Raw genomic sequence first — 25,729 nt, forward strand, 5'->3', positions numbered from 1 at the left:
GCTCTCTTCTTGCAAGAAAGATTTACCTTTGAAGAAAAAGAGCTATTTTCCCATATTCCAAGCAGAATCACATAGAAGTTATACCTTAAATATAGTTTGATAAAGCAATGTCGGCTATCAAAACACCTAAGTAGGCCAAACTATTGTCCATACTTTCTGATATGCTCCCTCTTGACTCTGTTCCATGTGATTCTCTGTCAGCGGCATGCAGAGGTGTGAAAAGATGAGAAGCTCACCTGTTTACTTTGGCAGTAAAGACTGAGCAGGCAAACAGCCAGTAGCCTGTCACTTCTCCCACTGGATCCTCCGGTTGTGTCCCCTCACATGTGAGTGAATCAATGCAATTCATGCAGAAATGTTACCTGGCATTGCACTTAACATGACGAGCACGGGTCAGAGGGAATGTTTCGGGATCGGTCCCTGGACCGGAGGAGCTTATGTAAATTTTTGCAGAAATAAATCACAAACATATAGGAGAACTGAGAGAAGAGCTTATTTTGGCTTATCTATTGCAGGACAGTATATAAATATACATTACAGATGCAGATTGACACTTTTTTTCGATATTTCAGAAGGATTTTGGTATTGTTTTCCTTGTCTGTGATTGTTCTGAGGATTCTGTCTATGACTCAAATCTTAGTTTTTCCAATATCCAACTTTCCCATCCCCCACCCGTTTACAAGCTGTCTCTCAAAGTCGTCTGTACTCACCTGAATGCACCATGGGAAATACAATTACATGGTGACAATCAAACATCACATCAGCAAATTTAAGCTTACAAATTACAAATTCATTCTGTGCCGCAGGAAAAACTCTCACATTTAGTGCAGCTTCTCATTACAGGAGGGAAATCTTGACTAAAATGAAATAGATGGTCGGTTATTTAAAGTATGGGGCTTATGTCATTAGTTTAAAATTATTTGATAGTCTCCATCAAAGTTGAGATCCATAAATAAACACTCATGAGATGATCGGAGGAATTGATTCGATAAGACAGATAATGGAAACAAAAACATCTGCGGCTGCACCTTTGGCACATTGAGTAACAAGTAAATAAGTGTTGCTACTTTACCTTTCATCGCGCACTAAAATTACAACAAGAAACCAAGAGACTGCGCTTGTTTGGCAGAATCTCAACACGCTTTGAAGTATGCGAGCGATGGTGAATGACTTGCCCTCTGCACAGTGAAGCAACATGTGTCACTTAGGCGGCGGAGATTTGATGTTTTTTTTAATGATCGGCTTTGCTTTTGACGATCAAATTGTTTGGGTTGTTTTAAAGCTGATGTTTGACAGCTTAATACTGAATGCTGAAGTGGAAATGACACATGAGATGTATGACTGATCTTTTTTTTCTCATTGCTTTTTGTTAGTTTTTTTTCTGTGTTCGTATGTCTTTATTAGCCATTAGAAAGCATAGAGTTAACAGAAAAGAAGGGAAGAGAAGGATGGGGAAAGACATTAAACAAAGGTCCAAGGCTGGACTTGAACTGTTTTTGTTAACATAGCATGATCAGCACCCCCAACACATTTTCATTCCCAACTCATCAATATATATCTATATATCTATCTAATATATACTATATATATCTTTTATTTAACCAGGTGAAAGACTTGTTGAGATTTAAAATCTCTTTTCCAATGATGTTTGGCCAGATGTTTGGTCAGTGGCCCTATCAAGTGTAATGCTGTAGATACCCCTCTGAATCAGTTTTGGACACTCGGGGATGGCATGTCAATTTCTGCTCATTACATGCAATGTGTCATTTCAAAATAAACTTTAATTTTCACAGGAAATGTACACTTTTCTGCTTATTAAATGCATACAGTCTGTTTTCAAAAATAATCCTGAAACATAGGTAAAAACATAGTTTGTTTTTGGTTTACTTTGTTAGGGTTTAGGCAACAAAAATAGGTGGTTAAGTCTAGAAAAAAACCCATAGTGTTTCAGTGTTTCTAATGCATTGGCTGACACGCCTTTTCAGTGTTACATGAAGGTGCCTGTGCAGTGGCCATACACTGTAAATAAAGATGGACAACATGACAGTTCCCCCAAAGTTTAACTTTTCAACCTTGATCGCCCCCTGGTGTCTGACTGCAGTATAGGTCATAAAGCCCGCCCCTCCATGTTAGTGAGTTAATAAATTCTAAAAAAAAAGGGGATTTGGGATTTTCCACCTTGACTGACAGCTGCGACAGCCAATCCATGTGCTCGCATTTAATGGGGCTGCTTGCGATTAGTGGAACAGGTGTTTTGGCGGGAACTTCCCATACGCAGATATCGCTGTTGTGCAGAATCCTGCTCTCAGTGACATCACAAGATGGCAACACCCGTATCTCAGATATTTTAACCTCACTTAGGCACAGCAGGGGTCGTGTTGTCCATTTTTATATACAGTCTATGGGAGTAGCAGATAAGGCTGGTGGTTCCCATTTTTTTAAAAAAGGGTACCAAAGGGTGTATTAAGGTTACTCCACAGTGCTGGAAAGGAGGCTTCAACCAATTGTCGAACCTCAGATTCAGGAGGAACAATGTGGGTTTCGTCCTGATCGTGGAGCAGTGGACCAGCTCTTCACTCCTGTGAGGCTGCTGGAAGGGTTGTGCCTATCCAGTCTACATGCGTTTTGTGGACTTGGAGAGGGTTTATGGAATCCTGTGGGGGGTACTGTGGGAATATTGGGATCATGCCCCTTTATGACCAAAATGTATACATACTCGGCATAAAGTTTTCAGTAGGTGTTTTTCTATACCAGGGTTGTCCTTCATTTAAAAAAAAAATTGCATTCTCATAAGTTTCATCCTTTTCTGGCTTTGGTCCCGAATGACTTCATTCACACTAACACCTCCCACCTTCTGCTTCGCTTTAACCAATCAGGTTCCAGCATTGTGATGTGTCTTCCAGGTTCATGCTACATACCATCACTATACAGTGTGTATGATAAAGAGTATGAGCTTTGGCAGAGGAACTCATCCCGTTTGCCACAGCAGCCATACATACAGTAAGCTCTGTATGTTTAGATGTGTTTTAGATGTGCATATTTCATGTCAATAGTATTTAATATGTAAAAAACAAAAACCAAAACATGTAAATATGAAACAGTCTGGACCGTTTAAAGTTTCTGGTTGACAAGTTTGTTTGTGTCACATTTTTTCTTTATTGTTGTTGTCTTGAAGCAGTCTTAAATTGTGTGTGTTGATGGGCTAAATATGGCTCTTCCCACCGTGTTCCCACCCCTCATCACTTAAATATGGACTCATCCGTTGTAGTACATGTAGGTTAGGAGGAGGAGACAGCGGGGTCCTGTGCAGACGCGGAAAGTCCCCAATTATGTGGTAATTCTAGAGAGTGGTTGTGATATTTATTCTTATTGCCCAAAGAACTTGGCATTTACGAGACTCACCACAAACACATTCCCCACAGCACAGGCAAACTTCATGCTCTTTGCACCCGTTCAGTCAAATGAAATAGCAGCTGGTGCTGATTTATGGAGTTTGGTAGGAAGTCTCCTGCTTAATTCAGGTGCTCCTTTAAAAAAAAGAAGAAAAAAAAGAAATAAGTTAATTACGTTTACAGTAGCTCCTCTTTGGGCAGGTTGATGAATGTGTGTGTAATTCTCTACAGCCACACTGCTCTGTGTTTCCAGCACAAGGATTATACTTGTTAATGTGTTGATCTTAGAAATATATATTCAAGAAGTGTTCACAAAATACTGATGGATATGGAAATGACATCAGACAAATTTGATGTCAATCAAACACTTTTTACTTAGCAGAATTGCTGCCATAGAGTGTGCCTGTAACACCCCTCAAAGGTCAGTCGCCTGCGCTCTGTGCTTAAAAGGTATGATTTGCCTCGACTGGATGTGCATTGTATGTAATCAGCATGGAGTCAAAATGTAAGGATGAAAGGGAATGTGTAGAAGTTGCAGTGCCTCTCAGACGCAGCGGGGGCGGCTGGATTTTCAGTGCTCATGCCTTCACAGGGCACAATTTATGGCCATTATGGTGGTCTATTTCTGGCTATAGTGATGGATTCTGCTCAATTATTGTCCATTATGGAGAAAGATGGCCGCACAACCATGCCAGAAGTTATTGGTCCCCGCTGCAGTGACATTACAGTAAAAATCCTTGCTGCATGTTCAGCCAAAAGTAACCCAAACCTAAATTCTCTTACTCTGTGATTAATTTATGCAGTGGTTCCTAACCTTTGCATAAACAAGTTTATGTTACAATAAAATAATGCACAACATTGTCTTTTTCATACTTAGAATAACTACATCTACACTGAAATACAAAGTAGTGCAAATTTAGGACTTCTTTTACAGGGTTCTAAAACAAGTTAGCCAGGGGTAGATTTACTTATTATATTTTAGGTACAAGCTAGATTTATTTGCTATTTTTCAAATGAAAATTTATCTATAAGTCCTGCTACATCTTTTATAATTTTCAGCCAGTCACAGACTGTATAAAGAAGCCAACATGATGCTGATCATTGGTTCATGGACTACTGTTTTGATGCATTTTGTATTTTGCCCATCACCATCTATAGGTTTTTTGAAGCCAGGAGTTTTAACAAGAGGGTGGAGCTGTGGAGGAGGGAGGGTTGGATGTGACTGAGGACACCACCGTGGCAATGTCTTGTCAATCACAAGGTAGCCATGCCCTGTTTTATCATCTATTTTACTGTAAGTTAGACCGTCATCTACATTATGAACATTATTCTACGTTAAAGAAGACTAGCAACTCATATGGAAAATGCTGAGGCAATAAAATCAAATGAGATGTAATCTAATTGACCTCTTTTTGCAACCAGTGGGTTGCTCCCCACTGGCCACTGGAATGAGTGCAGGTTAAAGACGCTTCCACGCTGGCTTTAACATGGAATTGCCCCACATGGCCACTATGGGTTGTACACACTGATATTTGGTTTAGCTTAGGCTGTGATGTCAGGTGACCAAAATTTATTTTCAGGTTAACATCCAATGCCACCATCATCCATATATCTAATGAAAAAATAATCGCGATATAGCAAAATGACATTTAGTTGTAAGGTATGGAAAGCAAAATCCAACTTCTGCGAAATGCCATTTTCATACCAACCAAAATTAACATCTGTACGATACACAAGTCCAATGTCTGGTGCCACCTGGGACAGTTTTTTGGTCTGTCATGTGATGCCACTGAGCCCAAAAATACTTTTTCCTTTGTAAATCAGGATGGTTGTGTTTTTTTAAGGGAACATACACCTCACAGTGCGAACACTTAAATCGTCCTTATTTTAATTATTATGTTGTAAAAGTTTTAAAGTCCATCAACAGTCCAAACAAGAGTTATTATGGACTGCTGTTCGGGTGAGAGAAAGAAATTCGGTGATGGAATTAGAGGAAATGCTAGTGTTCTTACTCTAGGGGCCCCATGATGTGGAAGATCTAGGTTATGTTATATCTGGAAGTCAAACTTTTTTGGCTTTGTGCACCACTGAAAACCTTTTATACATCCATGGTGATAATCTCTTGCAACCACGTCATGATGCTAATGTTAGCCAGCTAGGTACTGCTGGGTTTTGAAGCCAATTTTACATAGTGGTAAGTCTGTAAATAAGTGGATACATTTTTTTTTTACCATCATAACCCCACAAAATGACTCGTTTCATTATCAGAATTAGATCCATTTGTTGCGATAACATTTCAGAAGTCTAGAATAGCCGCATGATAAAATGATTTTATTCCCATTCAAGTTAGCGGAGGGTTAAGACAGAAAATAGCCGCTTAGCCCGCAAAGTCTCTAGTGTGCTTGCTGTATGGGTCCAACATGGTAGAACATCCAAGTAATTTTAGACCTGAGAAGTCAAACCTTTTGGCTTCATGCGCTACTGCGCAACCTTTACAGAAATAAATGGGCCCAGCCTCTGATGCTGTATCCAGTTCTCTTTATATACCCATTGGGTGCTGCTGATAAAATCTTTCAGCGAACCAAATCGACAGTCGCTGGCTAGAAATGAGAGGCCAGCTTTTGTCTCCCACTGATTGAAATCAAGGACCCACTGTTGAAAAAAGTTACTAGAAATTTCAAGCAGTAAATTTGACATTTTTATCATTACAAACTACATACTGTAAAAAATGTAAAGTTGGTGAATCAACAGTAATAAGGGTTGTGCGACTTAGCAAATACTTACTGCTCCTGTGCAATTAGTGTCTGGCCTTTATCTGAATTAGTATCTTAACTGAAAAATGCATTTCATTAGATTTGAGTGTGTTTTTGGGCCGTACTGCACAACATTGCTAATTATCTAACAATTTTCCTACCCTGGTGCTGACCCATCCAATAAGTAAACCCTCTATAGCCATTCCCCAGCTTTCAATATGTTTATGTTTGAATAATGGTGAAGAATTGGGAAACAGAGGGTGAGCTCCTTAAATTCCTGGCATCGGGATGCTGCAGTGGCTGTCATCTCGCCAGAGCTCAGGCTGGCAGTCAGCACAAACTGAAGGTAAGTGAGAGGGAGAAGTCCCAGCCAGTTTCACAGCGGGCCTCCACGGGCCTCTGAATGCCACCGTAGCCCCTCAGCGGATATTAATCAAAATGCCCGATCAATAACTTCTCAAGTGCTAATAAGCACTGGCACATTTCGTGATATGTGAGCCCCTTCATCATTTCAACTACCCGGAGATTTATAGGAAATCCATTGTTAGGTCCAAAGTATGAGGTAATGTAGCACTTAGTAAATGAAGTAAAACCAAAAGCCTGGGGTGATTTGTATTTCATTTACAAAGGACATGTCTAATCATTAGGAGCTCCATCTCTCTGAAAAGCAACCAAACGGCTGTAATGATGGCTGTGTTCTTTTATAGCTTACTTACTCAGCAATGACGCAGGAGATAACGGCAAATAGTAAAGCCTCGCCGCCCTCCTCTCCGTGCTGGTTCACTATCAGATAGCCATGGGGGACTCCTATCCACCATGGAGTGATTAAAGTCATGTTATGGAAGCATTATGGGTCAAGTCATAAAATAATTTGATTTCTGTCCCCCTCCACTGTCTCCTATCAAAGTGATTGGTCTCCTGGTCATCTCACTGGCTGACATAATTGTTAATTAACCATTATGGGCTGCCCTCTCTCATCTATATCTCACAGCAATTACTCATTTGACAACAATGCAATATATCACAGTGCATGATGTATGGATGCAGACCTGTTTTATGAGTTTGAACCGACGCAGTATCATGAGAGTGTTGTGCATTCACTCACGTGTTGATGCTTTATTTATTTATATCGAGGTGTGGATTCGAGACACATGACTTGAACTTGAGTCACAAATTTGATGACTTTAGACTTGCGTTGACAAAATGCACGACTTCACATGGATTTCAGCTTTTTGACTTGAAAATACTCGATATCTTCTCCCAAGCCCAAAGATAGGACTGTTATTTAAAAAGTGTGCCACAAATAGATTAATTTCCCTCCATTTCTTGAATCAACTAACATTAACGCTATTCATTCCCAGCAGGTCGACACTTAAATTCCCAGATGATCCATTTTGTTCAGACTGTTCTCACTCCCAACTCGTCAAAACAAATGCTTTGTCACTGGATGCATAAAGGCACTTTTAACATCGCTTTGATGAGCTTTTTCTGATGCTGCCGGCATAGGATGGGTGGATTTGAGATGGATGGGTCAAACAAACTAGACTTTCACCAGAGAGAGTGCTGTTTGGTTCCCGTGTGAAACAAAACGTCAGTTTGCTTTTAATAACAACCTAGTGTGCGCAGCATTCTGTGTTATGAATTTATGAAAACTTTATTGTCCACAAATGTGGAAATTTTCTTTCAGTTTCACCATAAAATACGTAAAAGGCATGCTCAAAGAACATAAAAATATGAAATAAAAAGGACAGCACCCATTCGAGCAGATCTAATTTACAATAAATGAATATTCATGAAGAATGATCATACCATCTCAGGTATGTCTCAGGAGCACCACCCTGTACAGCAGGTATGAGTCTCCTCATTTATCATCTTGGCAGCACATGAGGCAAAAGATTTCTTGTAGATAGATGGATAGAGATGCAACATGACGTATGTCCTGTGATGTTACATCATGTGTTTTTTCTAAACATAACTATGTGCTTTTGTCACCTAAATTGAAAAAGGTAGACCTAAAAATTAAGTTTTTTATGCATGTTGTCACTTCATTTTGAAAGACTGTATTAATTTAATGAGCTGAACTGTACATTTCCTGTGGAAATGGAAGTTTATTTTGAAAAGACACGATGCATGAGAGAAGCGTAAACTAACATGCTGTCCCTGAATGTCCAAAACTGACTTCGCAAGCTTACCTAGAATGTCATATTTTGACATGTAGGCCCACGGACAAAGCTTCAGAGTTTGTCGAGTTTGGATAAAAACATGTTGTTTTGTTTTTACCAATCAGACACCATCCAATTAAGTTTAGAACCAAGATAAAAACCATGAAGAAGTAATGTTATGTAACTGAGTACCAACGCTAATTTTGTTCAGGTACAAAAACAGTAATGTAGTGCAGTATGAAAAACGTATTGGTTGTACAATACAGATGGAGATGCAACAACCTCCATATTCGTGGACACATTCAGCATTTGAAGTCTCACAAAAAAGGTTAGTTGTGGCTTATATTAACATCGTGAGCAACCTAATGCTTTACTAATGTTAACTAAGAGCTAAGTAGCCTAACTCTTCAACAAACTTATTTTAACAAATAAATACAAATTGTAAAAGCATCCGGGATTTTTGTAAATTTAATATAACTTACTCTGTTGACATTTCATTTGGCAAAGAGTCAACTGTGACTAGTTTAGGACTTAAGGCTTGAATTTTGACTTAGGACTTATTTGTGACTTACAAACAATGATGTAGTCTCATCTCTTCTATTTACTAAAGTATTGATTGTTGTCATGTTTGTCTCACATCATATTTTCTACAGGTGTCAAAGAAGACTCAATTTTCTTCCGTTTGTTAGTTTAAAGTCATGGCAGCTCTGTATCAGCAGCGCAGTATATGCGTGAGCGCTGAAGAACTCACTGTTCCTTTTCAACCTGTTGTCGGTGCAAATTTGCAAAGCAGTTTCTACGCACAGTTTTTTTTCCTTCTTTTTTTTCAACCTTTCGCTTAAGTCATCAGCTCTTTGCACGTCAAGCTGAGTTGTCTTTTCAAAAATACCACAGATCAGGTAAAGAGGTCCGGGGGGAAGAAAGTTAAATAAAAAGCTCTTTAAAATGGTATTCATAAAGAAAAAGACAAACAATGTACTTGTTGAAAATAAAAGCGCACACAGAAATCCATTCTGATGACAGTTGGAAGAATGCAGGCTTTATGGGGGACTTGAGCCCCATCTTTGCCATATCTTTTAAGCATGATTATTTACTTAAAACAACAAACCAAAGCCCAAAGTCTGGCATTGTGGACGACAGGCCTTTGATTGAGCTCTGAGCTTGAATTCTTAACTAATAAATTGTTCCACGCCTTTGTCTGGGGCATTAACAGCAGTGGTCTGCGTTTTTCTTGCCCTAATCTCAAGAATGCAGCAGCCTCTTGAGAAGCTCAGGGGTTTCCTCCTCTCCCAGAGCCAGGTCTTCACTTTGTTTTCTTAGAGGACTCCCTGGATTGACAGGCCTCACCGTTAGCCCTCTCCTCGGCCATCTGTTTTCACCGATTCTGACTGAACACATCAAAGTCAATCAAGGCTGCAAAGCATTTTAAAAGTCCCACACCCCCGCGCCGTGTGTGAGAAATAAAGCAAACTTTTCATCAGCCTCACAAAAAGAGACGGTTTGGACTGTGTGTTTGTGTGTATGGTTTTCCATGTAAGGGTGACCTGGGAGGGATCCCTGAGCTCACAGCACAGGTATGAGCAGCTTAGCTTTGTTCAGCGCCTGCTCTGACGACAGCTTGGTGAGTCACATAGACACATAGACTAACCTCCTTTGGTCAGGTTCCAACTATTCACTGACAACTCCCTGACAATAAAATAATCATTAGTGAGATTGAGACACAGCATTGTGTTTTCAAAGAGCAAAATTGTCCTTGCATGGTGATAGAAGGGGATAGAAAACGTTGGAAATGTAAAACTATCAGTGATGGAAGACATGTTCAAATTCTATACTGAAATAGTAAAACAATTGAAATTACATATTTTTAGGAAAATATACTCACATATTGAAACAAAAAGTATTCGTTATGCAGCAGAATGTCGTTTAATTATTACTACTAATGGATAAATGTTTACAAATCTGTCTTTATACTGTTGGGTAGTTTAGCCCTGTGAAAGCTGCGTAAATTGGCTTGATTTCTTTTAAAAACATGGAGGAAACAACCCAAAAATGGGCAAGAAATCATTGGACTTTCACTAGTAACAGAATGTTTCCTCACTGTAGTAGGCCTACCAATACTTTTACTTAAGGGAAATAAAAGATATCAGTACTTATTCCACCACTGCTTGTAACCCCATTCCAGTGTAATTTTGTTAAATGTTATTTAGTAATGAAAGAAATGAAAGAAAAATATACTAAAGAACAGCACTTTAGTAAATGTATTTGTTGGCATTGTGAAAATTAATTCACAAGCATTAAAAACGTGATTTAAAACACAGAGACTTTAATGGGCACTTGAGAGATTCAAAGTGTTGCCCTGGTCTATAAGAATTATATTAAGAGGACACACAATTAAAATTATGGTATTTTTCAACTGAAAACATGAACCAATCAGCGAACCCAAAGGTCTCTTGCTCAGCCAATCAGAGCCAGCGATGATTCTCCGCGCGGAGAGAGGCGGGCCTTGATTGGTTTCCTGGCAACCACTTCAACAGTTTGCTGATGGGATGGCAATGCGGAAGGTTTGGATTTTAGCTTTTTTTTACCCCAGTTTGTACATTTGTTGACGCATGAAAATGAAAAATGATGGCGGATATATCGCCAAGGTTTCTTCTTCTCGAACATTCAGTCTTTAGACAATGTTTGACTGACGGCAGCTTCGTTAGAAAGATGAACTTTAGTTGCCCCGTTGTCCGTGTTGCAACTGCTATCTTAATTAGATAGCAAACACCTGTGTGAACTGAGCTCCACACGGTTCAGTTTACACGGACAACAAGCAGCATACCCTCTAATTTATGGATAAAATAAGGTTAGATTTACTATACTTAAGTTAAACCAGAAGCCAGCTTTTTGTGTCGTTTTTAAAAACTAATTTCTTTGACACACTTCTTGCTGCAATATTGAATTATCTTTGGCAATTGTAGCATTTTCCATTTGGCTGTGCAGTGATTTATCCCTGCATTTTGCTATTATTGTGTCTAGACAGTATGACTGCATTTATTTGTATTTATTGCTTATCCTGGTCTAAGAAAAGTTTACATTTGCTTATTTGCAGCAATTTATGCAAATGCACTGATGAACTTTTATATCATATTTTACAGGGTTTGACATCGAAAGCCAGCAACAAGTTGGTGATCACCTCCGTTGCCTTTCAAGACCACATCACACGCAGCCTGCTTCATCCAGATGTCAAATTCTCTGACCCTTTGCTGAGATGCAAAAGAAAATCACCCAGAAAAAGAGTGGAGAAGAGGGGATTGGAGACACAAAATCAGCAAGAAGACAAAGAATATGTGCTTGATCCTGCTCCACCTCCTTTAACATTAGGTAAAAATAACACACATATTGAGAACTTTTATTTATGTGGCTCATGAACAGTGTTGGGAGGGTTACTTTAAAACCTATTCCACGACAGATTACTGAATACATGCCCTAAAATATAATTTGTAACATATTCCATCAGGTTACTCAAACTAGTTAAGTTTTCTAAATACTCTGGATTACTTTTGGAATACATCAAAATTGTCATGCTGAGCTAATTTGTCAGGGTTTGATGATTTCATGAAAAAAGGCAAAAAGCTCCTGGCTGTATATCTTCACTGCACTCACTTAAAAAAAAACTGTTTACAAGAAATGCAGGCCTCATATGAATTTAACACTGCATCCTAACAACGTGTCTACAGTGTATTCAAATTGGTTTGATTTCTTTCAAATACATGGGGTGTGTGTGTATTTATTTTATATATTTTGCTATATACTTTAACATAATATTAACTCTGAAATTACTATAAGTAAAAATATAGTTTTCAGTAATCCTCCACGCTTTTTTTAAAACTATTTTTTAGATAATTTTTTTGTCACATTTCACTAAATTCTCTAAATTTGTGGACATTTCTTGCCAAGTTGTTCATGGCTTTTTTCCCCCATGTTATCAAAAAAAATCAAACCAGTTTGCTCTGGTTTCAATATGTCAAAATGGTTGTGAAAGGTGTCTGAACGGAGCACAAAAAAAATTGATGTCGAGCCAGATTTCACAATTCAGGAGCACACGGACCAACAGACTCAGACCACCCACCTCAAAAACTGAGCGTCACAGAAGGTCCTTTCTCCCAGTGGCAATAAAACTGTACAACTCATCTCTGTAAATTCACTGTCATCCTTCCACACTCACTGCACAGTGTCAGGTTATTTCATAATAACCTGACACTTATTGTACAGTCTTATTTATTTCTTGCGCACTGCTCTTTGCACTACGTATATAGTTTTATTCTGTCATTATGTGCACTATGTGCATTGTCTTGTTTTTCTTACCTGTTTGTTGTTGTTGAGCGGAGCACTGTTACGAACAGAATTTCCCTTGGGATGAATAAAGTATCCTGATCATCTGATCATCTGATCATTTCAAAGTTCAAACTTTGTTACATCATGTACACAAACCAGGTATCAGCTGTGCGCTCAACTGGAGATGTCGAACACTTGAAAGATTGGCGAGTACTCTCTGGCTTCCTGTGTTTGTTCTTTTTAAACAGAACACATGTTTTCTGTTGTGATATTGACTGGAAATGACAAAGCATGTAGCCAACAGCAAGTTAGTATTAGCAATGGTCATTTACCAGAAACTTTCAGCTTCCTTGAGATCTCCCTCCAGCAAGCTGTCACCTTATTTAGGTGGAGTTTTCAAGATTCAGGATAACTTTGTCTTGACATACGCACATAGTGCAAAAACAGACATCAAGTGCAAAGCACAGAAAAATGCAACATAAAGTGCATTAAAACACTGCCCCTCATTTTACACCCTCATTATCTGAGTTTAGAACATCCACTGATAGAGGGATGAAGGAATTTTTATACCTATTCAGGTATATCAGAGTTCATATTCTGAGTACAGGAAACAAACATCGATCCAAATTAGTCTGCACTGAGCTTGAAAGAGACTGAATAAGTAAGAGATATATAAAGGAAAGTAACCACCGTTAAGCTTTCACTGTTTACCTGTTCTCCAGCCTGTCTGTGACGTCAAATGGGCACACCAAAAAAACCCACACACATGCTGGTCCGCTGCATCACACTGTAAAGAGCTCTGCTCTCTGGGCAATGGGAAAACAGTCTATTGCCTATTTTTAAGTGCCTTTACCCGTGTTTAAAAAACCTTTGTGCACACGCAAATTTTGATGGGAAAGGGGTATTAGTTGCTTATTCTATTACTCTATTAGTATATAACCAGTATATTTCTTGTTTCTTTTAGCTCAGAAGTTGGGTTTGGTGGCCTCGCCTGCAGGGAGACTGACAGAGGACGAATGGACTCAGGTCAAGACGAGGTCTGTTCAGCAGGGGGACTCAGCTCAGCCCTGTGCAGTATGCAGGGAGGAGTTTTGCCTTCAGCCTCAGGTATTCCCCCAACACAGTAGCTACTGTTACTTCTTCTTTCTTTCTTTGTTTTTTTTTTTTTTTTTACATGTTTCCAATGTTCTGTCTGTCCTCAGGGAAACCTGTGTTTCCGTATACACACATGGGCACACACACAAAGCCGCCCCCAACCACCACCTCCCCCTGCAGTTCCTGTATGTTCTAATCTGTGTAGACAACTGTACAAATTTACCCATACTGCCTTGGAACTCAACTGTGACGTGATGATGTAGCAATCAGTGTGTTACTGTGAGGGTCATTCAGTCTTTTACACCTTTCCGATCCCCTTTTAAGATGCCAATCTCCTCAAGAATGCGGGACTAGAATAGGCGGCCTCACAAAGCACAGTTGCCATAGATGCACGTGTAAATATTAGTTTGACTCAGGGAAGAAAAAAAAAGTTAATTAGAGCCTGCTAACAAGGGAAAGTGACAGGAGGGAATCTTTGTTGATTTGGCATTTTCCTGCAAGCCTTCATATTGTAACAATGCGTTTGTGTGCCACAGTCTTGTGTTGCACTCACGCATTAATATGACAATTAAAAATGCTTACAGCAGCAGTTGTTCTGTTGTGTGGACTGAAATATTCGCTCATTATTTTAATACCATTAAGACATTTTCCCTAAAAGGACAGGATTTTACAAAGGACATGTTCCTCTGCTTTCAGGTCTGTTTCTTTATTGTGTGTCTGCCCACAAACTGCCGCATGTAGCCTTAAAGCATTGTGAGAAGTGAAATTTCTCAGTGGTCTAATGGCTTGTCGAGCTCCTGGAAATTGTACACTGCAGGGGGCCCTTTCACTGGTGATGGAGTGTGTTGGTCAGGCCAAAAACAATGGGAAATCAATATGCCCCCCCCTGCCCTCCAGAGATCTGAGTAAACTGGTTTGTGTGCCAAGCCCCATAGCTGCGGCTGTCTCCTTTCAGGCGATAAAAGAGTCGCTCTCACAGGTAGAGGAGACTATAGTCCAGGTCCCAGCCGGCCCACTGGGGGTCCTGCTGACTCCCTCTATCCTCTCAGCAAATAACACTTAAAGGCAGATACACACATTCACATACGTGCATGAGTACACACAGATTTAGCATGGCTTAAGGCTCACATAAACACACAGCATGTGCACAGACTGTATACAGTATGAGAGCTTTTTCTAAGCACTTTAAGAAAAAACTGAAAACCAATACATGTTCAGCAGCAGCCTCTGGAGACATTTTAACCCATATAGGCACTCAACCTATAAAATCTGTAAACTGTAAGATTGTTTTAGATGCTTCCTCTTGTTTCATCGCATGTATGATACAATTTTAGTTTCACATATACTAAGTAGTTTATGTCACTGTTTCTTTTTAGGTGTTGCTGTCTTGTTCACACGTTTTCCACAGAGCATGTTTGCACGCCTTTGAAAGATTTTCTGGGAGGAAGTGCTGCCCGATGTGCAGAAAGGAGCAGTATGAGACACGGGTGATCCACGATGCAGCTCGCCTCTTCAGACACCAGTGTGCCACCAGGTACGTGCTCAAAATTAATTTGGAAAAAAAAAATCCATTAAGGCAAAATAAGAATTCATCACACAATCTCATTAAGTGACTTTTGCAAAGCAACAACTGTCATCTAGCGCTAGAGAAAAAACATCACCAAAATATGTACGAAAGGAAGTTTTATGCATTAAATTTACTCATTACTTGAATTAGTTCAGCTTCTGTAAAAAAAAATATTTTCATAGCAAGTGTTATGTTAAAATGTTAAAAAGTCCACAAGATATGAGAATGAGACTCCTCATCGAGCAAGACTTGGTTCCACACACTTAGATACAGTCTGTTTCACCGTTGCGGCTGCAGCGGTCCCTCTCATCTCAAATGTTGTCTCCACTCGTCACTTTGACAAAAAAACATGAGAAAATAGGGTTCAGCTTAAAACAACAAAAACAAAAAAAAAAAATAAGTTTCTGTTTAAATAATGGAGGCATGATCAAATTGTTCACATTATAGTTGCACATAAATTTTTTTTTGTTTTACAAACTCCACAATGTTTGTACACAACCTTGTCTATATGTACTGGATATGGCTAATCTATGGCTACATGCAGTTGCAGCTAAATTGAGGCTTTACACATGAGAAAATTTGTAATTTCATTTTTCAATAAATGTATTGGCCCTGACAAGAAGCTGATGACTTAAGATAAACAAAGCAATCAGTAAATACTGTGCTCTCTCTGCAAAGCTTTATACTTTACCACATTTTTCTAACATTTGACAAATGGTTTTGAGTCACTTTTTGAATGCATTTTGTATGTTTATGTGTGTTTGTAGAATTCAAGCATGCTGGCGGGGCTATGCTGCTCGAAAAAGATACAGAAAATTGAGAAAATCCATCTGCCCAAAAGACAAACAACTGCGACGGAAATTCTTCGAAGCAAAGGTGAGTTTGGATATCAAATCTGCAGTAATCATGACATTATAGATTGATCATGAGATACATAAGGTCACATTACCTTGCATCTGTCTCCTCAAGTCTCAGTTTTTTTCCTACGTTCCACTCTGACATTTTTAAACCGTTTAGTTGGTCAAACAAAGCCTGCGACGAACATCAGATCTTGAGGGTTGAGACATGGGTTTCAGGGACTCACTGACCCCACTGCTAACACGCACACACATACACACACCTTCACCTGCTCTCACCCTCTCAAGCTCCTTTGATGCTTTGTGAATCATACACTGTTTGTCCACTAATGTGGAGAGAGTTCTGTGTTTTAGTCAAACAGTCTGGACATTCCAGGGTCAACACAAAAGCCTGATGTCTCCTGTGCATGTTTGGGGTTCTGGTTTTCCTTCATCTATCTATATATGTCTGGCGTATTTGTGTGTGTGTAGCCCTGTTACTGGGTTGGATGGAAAAAGGTGAAGAGGTGAGGTTGACCAGTGTGTTTGGATATCTGACGCAGGTTGTCATGCCAGGCTTTGTTCTCCAGTCCCATTTCAAAGCTATAAATCATGCAACAATTGGACTTGATGGAGGGATAATTTAAAGGTGGCAGCAAGTGGATGGGGTCATTTGACGCTGAGGCTATGTTGCCTTCACGGTGGCTCTCAGGAAAAGGGAACATTGCCACCTAGTGAACCTCCCCCAACTGAGGCCTCGGATGACCAAAGACGAGACCGGTCACTGTTTATTTTAACCAAACATCACTTCTTCAGAAATACAGAGTAATTTCTCATACAAATTTATCTAATAACCCTGTTTTAAAATAGGTACGGCTCCCAGGCATGCACTGTATGTCCAGTGTCTTTAGGAGCAGGCCCTGTTTATTTCCATGTGGAGTGTTGTAATCATGCAGAGTGCTCCTGTACTTCAAAGAGGCTGATTAAGCACAAGTGACAAATGTGTGAGGGCCACACTCATAAGTTGCAAGGGTCGGAGTGTCCTACCCATCCCCTTGTCAGTCTCTGTCATCCCGCCTGTAAACCATGCCTTAACGTGTCACGTAAACAAAGACACAGCATTTACCGCGCCAATTAACTCTGTTCCAACACATTAGGCCATGTCCGGGTCCACATGGAGTCATAGACGCTGTCAACCGCTTTACATTCAAGTTGTGTGATTCAGTGGTTGTGGGTGGTCATGAGGTTGTCTCATATCTTTTGTCACACTGGGGATGATCTTCAAGAGCCGTGAGCTCTGCAACACAGCGCTGACAGGTCTGATTGACTTGATTTTCAAGGGGAAGACTTATTTGCTTAGCTGACTGTAATTCAAACAGGCGTGTTAGTGCTGGGCTGGGACCTGTGTGAGACGGAGAAACCTATTCTCTCAGTTTTTTCTTGTGATAGCAGGAGGCCATAAAGCATCTTTGTATGATGAAGCCACAGGTGTTCCCTGGAGCAAAAAAAAAAACCTCACATATTAGGTCAATTTCAGAAATCTTATCAGCTGATCCTGATGCCCAGCTTTCAATTTTTACTCACTTTGGAGGTCCGACCCTGAGTCAACACATTAAGAGGGACACTACCGATATCTAGATGGATTGCCGTGAGATAACGCATCTGCGCTCCGCCTCCTCTTCCCCCTCTGTGTCCGCTCCTGTTCGCATCTCCTGTAGAGCAAGGCAAAGTTCACCAGAGGCTGTGCTGTTTGCACTGGCTGTGGAAAAGTCAGCCAGCCTCATAAAACCCTCCATCCGAACGGTCAACAGTTGTTTAATTAGTGATAAAAGCCTCGCTGTAAAGCAATTCTGATGTCACTATGACAGGCTAAAGTATGGGGTTTGTTTTTTTGTATGTGAGTGTGTGTGTGTGTGTGTGTGTGTGTGTGTGTGTGTGTGTGTAGGTGTGTCATAGACAAAGAAAACAAGTGCAGTGTGCAAGCTGGTGCTGAGGCTAATGCTACTCAGATAACATGTTGCAGTAATTACATTACTTTTCCCAGAGGTAGTTTAGAGCTGCATCTGTTAGTTGATTGACAAAAAATGATCAGCACTTAATTTCATAAAGTAATCTTTCATGCAAAAATGCCAAACAATACCAAGTTCCAACTTTTCAACTGTGAAGCTTTTAGATGTTCCAATACCATTTTTTCCATTTCCAATACCAATTCCAGTACCTGAATTTGCGCATTGACCAATACGGAGTACCAATCTGATGAAGTTTAAATAAAGATATAAATTTTAAAAATCAGGAGCTGTATATTACTAACGCTGAATCTACAACCTTGCATACTGTACGTTTCCTTTTCAGTGGTGGGACTTTCCAGCCTGGATTAACGTTAACGTATTTACCAGAAATCAAGTATTTTTGTCACCAGTAGTTACCAGTGGCTGCACAGCGCAACTTGCTGTGTAGGCTTCTATTTTAAAGAGAAAGAACTGATTTCTGTTGAAATTGCGGTTTTATCCAAATGTGCACTACTTTTAAGTTTATTAATAATTATGTAGTATTGGATTTGTGCTTAGACTACGAGCTTGCTGATACCTGATCCAGCATTTTGGACAGTATCAGAGGCTTTCCAATTCTGCTATCTAAAGAATGAATGAATGAACTTCAGGTTTTGGTCGGTTGTTCAGACAAAATAATCAATTTGACAAAGTTTGCCATGGGTGTTCATCGCTATCTTTTAACATTTTTGACCAAACAGTTTATTAAGTAATTAATTGAAAAAAAGCAGATTAATCGTTGCCTGATATTTAGACAGAATTGTCAACATGTTACACTTCGTTTCCATGTTCACTCAGCTTTAACTCAGTTGTGTGGGTGGATTAAAAGGTCTGGACCCAGGCAATATTAATCAGTCAGTTGCAGCCCTACTAAAATGTATAGTTTTATGTAACTTTAATCACATACATTCATTGAACCAGTGAACCAACTGTCAGTGGATGCAGTTTGCTCAGTTGTCATGGAGATGGTTTGAAGATGCGGATGCTTACGTTACATGCAGACATTTACATTAATTGGTCAGTTGCACACTGCTGTTGGAACTTATTTATATAAATAGCCTGTTCATTGACTATTGAATATGTTCTTGATATAAAATGCATATGCAGGCATTAATTGTTGCCTAGCAACAGCTGCTGTAAATGGCAGAAAACAGATGAGTTCTGGGAGGACAGACAATAGAAAGAAGTCTTTTGAAATGGTCAATATGAGTATGCAAGAGGTGCCAGGTGCTTCAATAAATAGAGATACTTATATAAAACACCTAATACGGTTCCAAGTCCAACTCTCACAAGATTGTCAAAATGCCCAAATTACCAGAAAAAATAAAATTAGTGGTAGCTATGACCCTGTATAAAAATACCACTATTAGATTTAGGTTACGTCTAGGTAAGAGACACCGCTCCCCAAATCCAGAACCCTGTCTGCTGGATAAACAGCTCCAGAAATATGGCAGTAATTCAGACATTAAGCAATTATCATGGAAGAGAGAGTAGTAAATATTAGGTAGTAATAATATTAGTAATATCTGCCCAAACAATGTGTCCAAGACAGAGGAGAGAACATGTTTATGTGAGTGTAGAGGACAGACAAGGTGTCAGAGATTTGTGTGTTTCCACGTTTTTCAGCACTGTATTCCTTTTTTTACTGGTTTCCATTAATTCTCCATGTTAGTGGGAGACGTGACTGTATTGATCTGGCTGTTTAACAACTGCACCCTGTCAGCATGCCTCAGCCATTACAATACACACAAACAATTAGCCTTCGCCGAAAACACGACTCTATTGTGTATCTGAATGAAACATGCCTCCTTTGTGCCACTAAAATGGTTTTTCTAATTAGTTGCAGGAGTTGAATGACAGCTTTGTCCGATACTGTCACACCGACACGGAGGCTTTTCTGAGTGATATCAACCGCTCCCTGTCATCAAGCAGACGAGTGTTCCAGCAGCTGGAGAGAAAGCACGTCTCCGAGCCTCAGGAGAGCGACTGGGACCGAATACAGAGCCAGGTCAGAAACAACTAGGAGCCACTTCTGTCATTAAACAAGGCCCCGTAAAAACGTCTAATCCCAGTCTTCTTCTCCCAGCCTTGCCTTTCCCTTGACATGTTAACGCTTGCATGGGGACGACAGCATCACAGCTGCTGTATAGAAAGTACACCTCTCCAGAGGTGATCATTCACTTTATCAAATGAATGGCAGTGGGTAGACGAATAATCCTCCGTATTTACAAAAAACTCAAGTCTGTCTGATAATGCACGGCAGGCTTTTCATCGCCCTGACTGCTGTGGAGGAATTGAAAAGACATTAAGATTTTCTGTTCCATAAGGCTCCATTGTTGGCTTTCATTGCAGCCAGTACCATTTTCCATAGAGGGGGCGGGGTGTGTGCAAAGAAGATGTCTTTTTTTTTTTTCTTTATCTGGTGTGAAAAGGTTGAGCACAAGGCAGGAGTGGCTCAGCCTTGACATGGAGTATCAAACAGTGAATGTGCTTTCAACACATGCCTTGCACCTTTTCCACGGGTGCAAACTCTATAAAGCCGAGTACAGCTCGTTGTGAAACGTTTAACGGTCGGGCATGGCAATCCTTAAATACAGGAAGCTGTCCACAGTTAATCACTGAAGCTGTGCGTGTGTTGCTTTGTTTTTATAAGGATCACTGATAAACATGTTATCACCTTGTGTGTGATCAAACCTGTCAGATGGCTGACAGCAGATTTGATTCAGAGTTTATAATGACAGAGTGGCAGGGATAAAGTTACTGTTACTTGTGCAAAAATTACATTATATAAGTAGACAGAGACCTTACTTTGTGTTTACAACTCAACAGGTTATCCAGAGAGACGTCTGGGACTGCCCCATCTGCCTGACTGCGTTGTGCAGCCCGAGCCTCCTGACAGCAGCGGGTACATCCGGTCATCAACAACGCAGACGCACTGTGCTACTGTCCTGTTCCCACGTCTTCCATCAGCGCTGTCTGGAGTCCTTTGAGGCCTTTTCTACGGAGAGCAGACCCTCTTGTCCCCTGTGCAGATCTGTCTACCACAAAAAACTCATCTAAACAGGTACTAGTTTATGCAAGATGGCATTTTAGATGATGTGATATTGTAATTTGAAATTTTCGGTTTTGGGAGGAGTTGATTGCTGTAACTATTTCTTGTCAAACAGCAGCCAATAGAGGTACCTTTTGCAGTCTTATCACTGTGAGGTTGCAGGTTCTGTGCCCTACATTTGGTTGGTGAGAAATAGTTACAGCATGTGATCTCTGTGAAGCAAAATAGTTCTTTTTACATTATGGTTTGTGCTGGTTAAAGGAATACTTCACCCACAAGATGAGAATTTTTTTTATCAATTACTAACCCCTGTGTTGAAAACTTTTTTTGTGTGCCTCAATGGTGAACAAAGAATAAAAAAACAGGAAATTCTTGATGAATTAAAATGATAGAGGACCTCGGGCTGTAATGAAAACTGCACCACTGCATTATGACCATCACGTGACGCTACCGTAGTTAGAGGTCATCATCATCATCACTATATTTGTCTTCCTTTTTTATTGAGCAAGTGTGACAAATTCATTAAAAATATGCTGCTTTGCTCTGATGCTTCCCCTCTGTCTGCAGCCATGACTCTGTAGCTTCACTCAGTGTCGCACCAACAGCACTTTCTGATTGTTTAGACTTCACAAGTAACTCATCATCAGTGAAAGCTGCCATGCCACAAACGGACAGCAAAGACGGACACTGTAACTTCTGCTCCAGTGAGCGAGCAGATTTGAAGCTGTGTGTCAAATGCAAGACAGCAGATATTACTGGCAGTTAACCAAATTGTGGTGATATGTCGATTTTTCATTGTGGACAGAAAAATGTGGTAGTGTTTTGAATCAAAAGGTTTTAGCAAACATGCATGCATTCGGGAAATACTGAGCATGAGACTAATACTGCATGATTTTTGTAAAAGTTTGGAAATTTATGTTTTGATAGAGTTTAGCTTTTGTTAAACACAAGCCCCCTTAACATCGATTCATGAATGAATTTTTGGATTCATCATTCACTGTGGAGCCTTACCAGAAAAACAAATTTTTCTTCACAAATTCAGCATAATACTGGATGTCAATCAACAAATGGCCTTTTTGTGTGAAGTATTCCTTTAAACCTTAAATAAACGAGTGGTTTCAATCCTCTCATCTAACTCTTGGCAAAAATCGATTTCCTAAAATGCCAAACTATGCTGTTAGTATTGATGTCCAGGGTGTCACTATCACAATGATTAATGAAAAGATGTTCACAAAGCATTTTTCTACTTTTATTTGCAAACACACAAACATCAAAAAATAACGAAATGTACATTTAGCAAACTGAGAAATCGTAAAAAAATACATTCACAAAACATGTACCAAAAATTACATGCAGAGACCAACTGACATACAGACAGTACAGAAAAAAAAGCTGCGTCACTTACAGTACAGGCCAACTCTCAACGTTTGAAACCCCCACACAACACAGAGATGCACTGTAAAGGCAACCAGAAAAGCTTGCTTGAATGAAAATGACCGTCTAAGTTCTTACCTTAGAGTTAGTGCGAGGAGTGATTGTGATGTCTGATTAGAGGAGTGACACTTCCCTGCTAAGTGACGCAGAGCCCAGTGTTACCAGTCTGCTGCTGAGTGAATGTATGCATAACTTCAAGCCATTTTACTGGATGTAGTTAATCCACATCAAGTTGTACATTTCCTTTTACATCACTAATTTATCCTACAGTTAAAACCATTTTTTGCCAGTTTACAGTATCTTCTTTCTTGCGTTGCCAGATCACTTTGAGCCATGTTGATTTTTCAAAATGATCAGCATGGTCCTAAAGTCAGTAAAATAGCTGTAGACATGCACTAAACAAATTAAATGGCACGCAACGTGCCAAAAAAAAATTCACCAAATGTTTCTGCCAGTCAAGAACTTGAGTAAAACTGCATACCTGAAACATTTTTCAACATCACAAACATGGCGTTGCTTTGGATGGTTAAGAGATCACCTTTTACAAAACGTTTAATTTAAGAAGATGGCTTCAGCATGAGTTTGGTGATTGAGAGTTACCTTAAAATCAAGTCTTTGTAAAATAGCAACAACCAATGGCAGACAGCTTTGATGTAAAACATTCCCTGTCCTACGAAACAAAAGTTTCTGATGCATATATAAATTAAAATTACTTTGCTTCCTTTTCTTTTGTCATCATGTCACTTAAGTCACCATGAACACTCATGACATCTAAAAACAGCAACCCAACCCTATCGTAACAAGTGCTAAAGTTTTATTGGTAATGAACGAGTCTCAAAACGGAGCTTCTCACTTGATAAGAGCTACTGTGACAACATTCATGGCAAAAAAGCGATGTGTACGTTTATATCCAGCTGGCTTTAGACTAGAAACTCAGTGGCGTACAGGGGATCACAGTGGAACTGTCTAGAGACAAACAATGTACATGTACACATACGTATGTACATGTACATAAACAACACGGAACAAGAAACAACCTTAACATCAAGCCTGCGAGACGTTCGTCGTATAAGGCATTTAAGGTGGTTCTGGAGACAAAGAACATCACAGTTCAGAAGATTATGCAGCAATACAACTACATGTAAATGGGGCCTGAGTCACCAAGTCTTTCTACCGGCTGCACATTTTTCACTCATGCATTCTGTATGTGAAGACCATCACAGGTTTGCATTTAGGTGTTTATTTAAAAAAAATGTACAACAAAATACAGATTGCTTAGTGAGTCAGACCCTCAGTGGGCTCAGTGAGAGCCCAATATTTACATCCAAATAATGCAAAAGAAGTATGAAACACAATAGAATATGTACATGTAAATACAACATTTACAAAAACAAAACAATTTTTTCTGTGCCCTGTGAATTTAAAATTATTTTTATTATTTTTGGGATGAGCAAAAATGTGATGCATTTTCTTACCGTGTGCATAATAAAATTTTTTAGGAAATAAGACCAGGATCAGCTCCAAACCCACTAAAGCATTCTGCTCTTTGGAACTGAAGTGGATACAATTCTCATGTAGATTCCCATTTGTAGAATAGCTCAAGTCTAATCTAGAGCACCTAAAAAAAAGTTCTTACCCTACTTCATACAAACTAATGACATCATCAATAAAGTTAAAGCGCACTTGAGTAAAGCCAAATTTAAAAAAAGACAAATGACTGCGCAAGTGCTAAAATCTGTCAGTGATGACAGTGCCGATGCATATAATGTGAATTGTATTGATGTTGTGCAGGTTTGTGTACTGGCTGTGATAGAGAATCTTTCATGCTTCACAAAGCACATTTTGTTGTTTTCACATTTTGAGCTTAAACAAATAAAAAATGACACCTTATCATGCCTGTATCAGTTCACATATCAATCAAAGACCAACGATTAGAGACCACAAACTGCAAATGCTCCATTTATCACTGACACCGATTACCGTGGACACATTGACATTAAAAAATAACTGAACTGCGGGGGTCTATTTACTATACTGAGTACAGAGGAGGAGCAGAGTGATGAAAAGAACCCTTTGCCTTTTATTTAGATGCAAGACTTAAAAAAAAGACATTGTTTCACCTGCTTGATTTTGTCTAGTGCAGTGGCGAGGACACTGTAGAAGGAAACAGGTAGCGATGCTGAGGAGGGGGGGGGGGGGGGCCCCTGGAGCAAGAGATGGGTGGTTTAAAGTCACAGTCGCGGTTGAGGTCAACATCAAGGTCACTGCAGTGATGCCAGTCTATTTCACTCCTCAGTCTCATCCCTGGCTCTGTCCCAGCTTCCATCCGAGACGCAGAGGATGGAATGTCACGAAGCTAAATTGCTCTCAGCCTCCATTTGCGGCATCCGTCAGACACTGCCCGGGTTTATTAAGTTCCTTCCAATCCCTTTCACCTTTCAGCAGTCAGGCAGTACTGTCGAAATCTCCCTTTGGCTGTGCTAAGGTGTGTGTGTGTGTGTATGTGTGTGTATGTGTGTGTGTGTGTTGATCTATCGTCCCTTTCACAGAGTTTTCTGATGCCCGTTGGCCGAGAGCTTCCCAGATTCAGGGTCCACGGGGCTGTTTGACAGTTGCAATTTATCCAGACCTGGGCAGGGGGAGATAAGGGAGCGAAATCTCATTAAAAAGCCTCAGACTTTCACTTAGACAGAGGTATTGATGTGCTTTTTTTCCCTTCAGTGCCTCTGTCTGACATTTTCTAACCCTATCCCACCCTGTGTATCAAACATCCAGGGCCTGTCACCACAAGCCTTTGAGACTTGCCCCATCCTCTGTCACATGTCAGTCCCGCAGCACATTGGATCTCGCCGCAATTTCTTCCATTTTGTCACTCCAGGTTGTGCTGTCTGAGAGAAATAAACACTATCTCGCCCCAAAGCCACAGAGTAGGTTGGTGCTGTCAGTTGTTAGACCAAATCTTTGTGCATACAAAATTGTGATGAAATTGAGTAGTCAAAGTGTCATTATGAAATAGACTGCTTTATATTCGACAGAGCACCCAGCACTTCAAAGGCGGGCGTATTTCTTG

The 25,729-nt window shown here is 39.9% G+C and overlaps 2 protein-coding genes across 3 annotated transcripts in view; one reads left to right on the top strand and one right to left on the bottom strand.

Annotated features, from left to right (window-relative positions):
- The first annotated feature begins 10,720 nt into the window (after positions 1–10,720).
- rnf32 (ring finger protein 32) overlaps positions 10,721–25,729 on the top strand; it is a 48,789-nt gene continuing 33,780 nt past the window's right edge. The window contains exons 1-7 of one of the 2 annotated variants that reach the window (XR_006106990.2): positions 10,721–10,868; positions 11,448–11,673; positions 13,592–13,734; positions 15,099–15,256; positions 16,057–16,165; positions 20,014–20,181; positions 21,003–21,237. Coding sequence is in view for 1 of the 2 variants with exons in the window: in XM_088071885.1 (XP_087928011.1) it covers positions 10,854–10,868; positions 11,448–11,673; positions 13,592–13,734; positions 15,099–15,256; positions 16,057–16,165; positions 20,014–20,181; positions 21,003–21,233 (1,050 nt within the window). In the remaining variant the exon portion in view is untranslated. Of the gene's footprint in view, positions 10,869–11,447; positions 11,674–13,591; positions 13,735–15,098; positions 15,257–16,056; positions 16,166–20,013; positions 20,182–21,002; positions 23,094–25,729 lie in introns of those variants that run through there. The other variant, XM_088071885.1, reaches the window with a different exon arrangement.
- The window catches only part of lmbr1 (limb development membrane protein 1), a 41,991-nt gene continuing 38,714 nt past the window's right edge, over positions 22,453–25,729 (bottom strand). The window contains exon 17 of the mRNA XM_042510218.2: positions 22,453–25,288. Coding sequence (XP_042366152.1) covers positions 25,203–25,288 — 86 coding nt within the window. The 3' untranslated portion in view covers positions 22,453–25,202. The remainder of the gene's footprint in view (positions 25,289–25,729) is intronic.

Source organism: Plectropomus leopardus, chromosome 21 (assembly GCF_026936395.1).
Source record: "Plectropomus leopardus strain MGB_pleo_1.0 chromosome 21, ASM2693639v1, whole genome shotgun sequence".
Lineage (NCBI taxonomy): Eukaryota > Metazoa > Chordata > Actinopteri > Perciformes > Serranidae > Plectropomus > Plectropomus leopardus.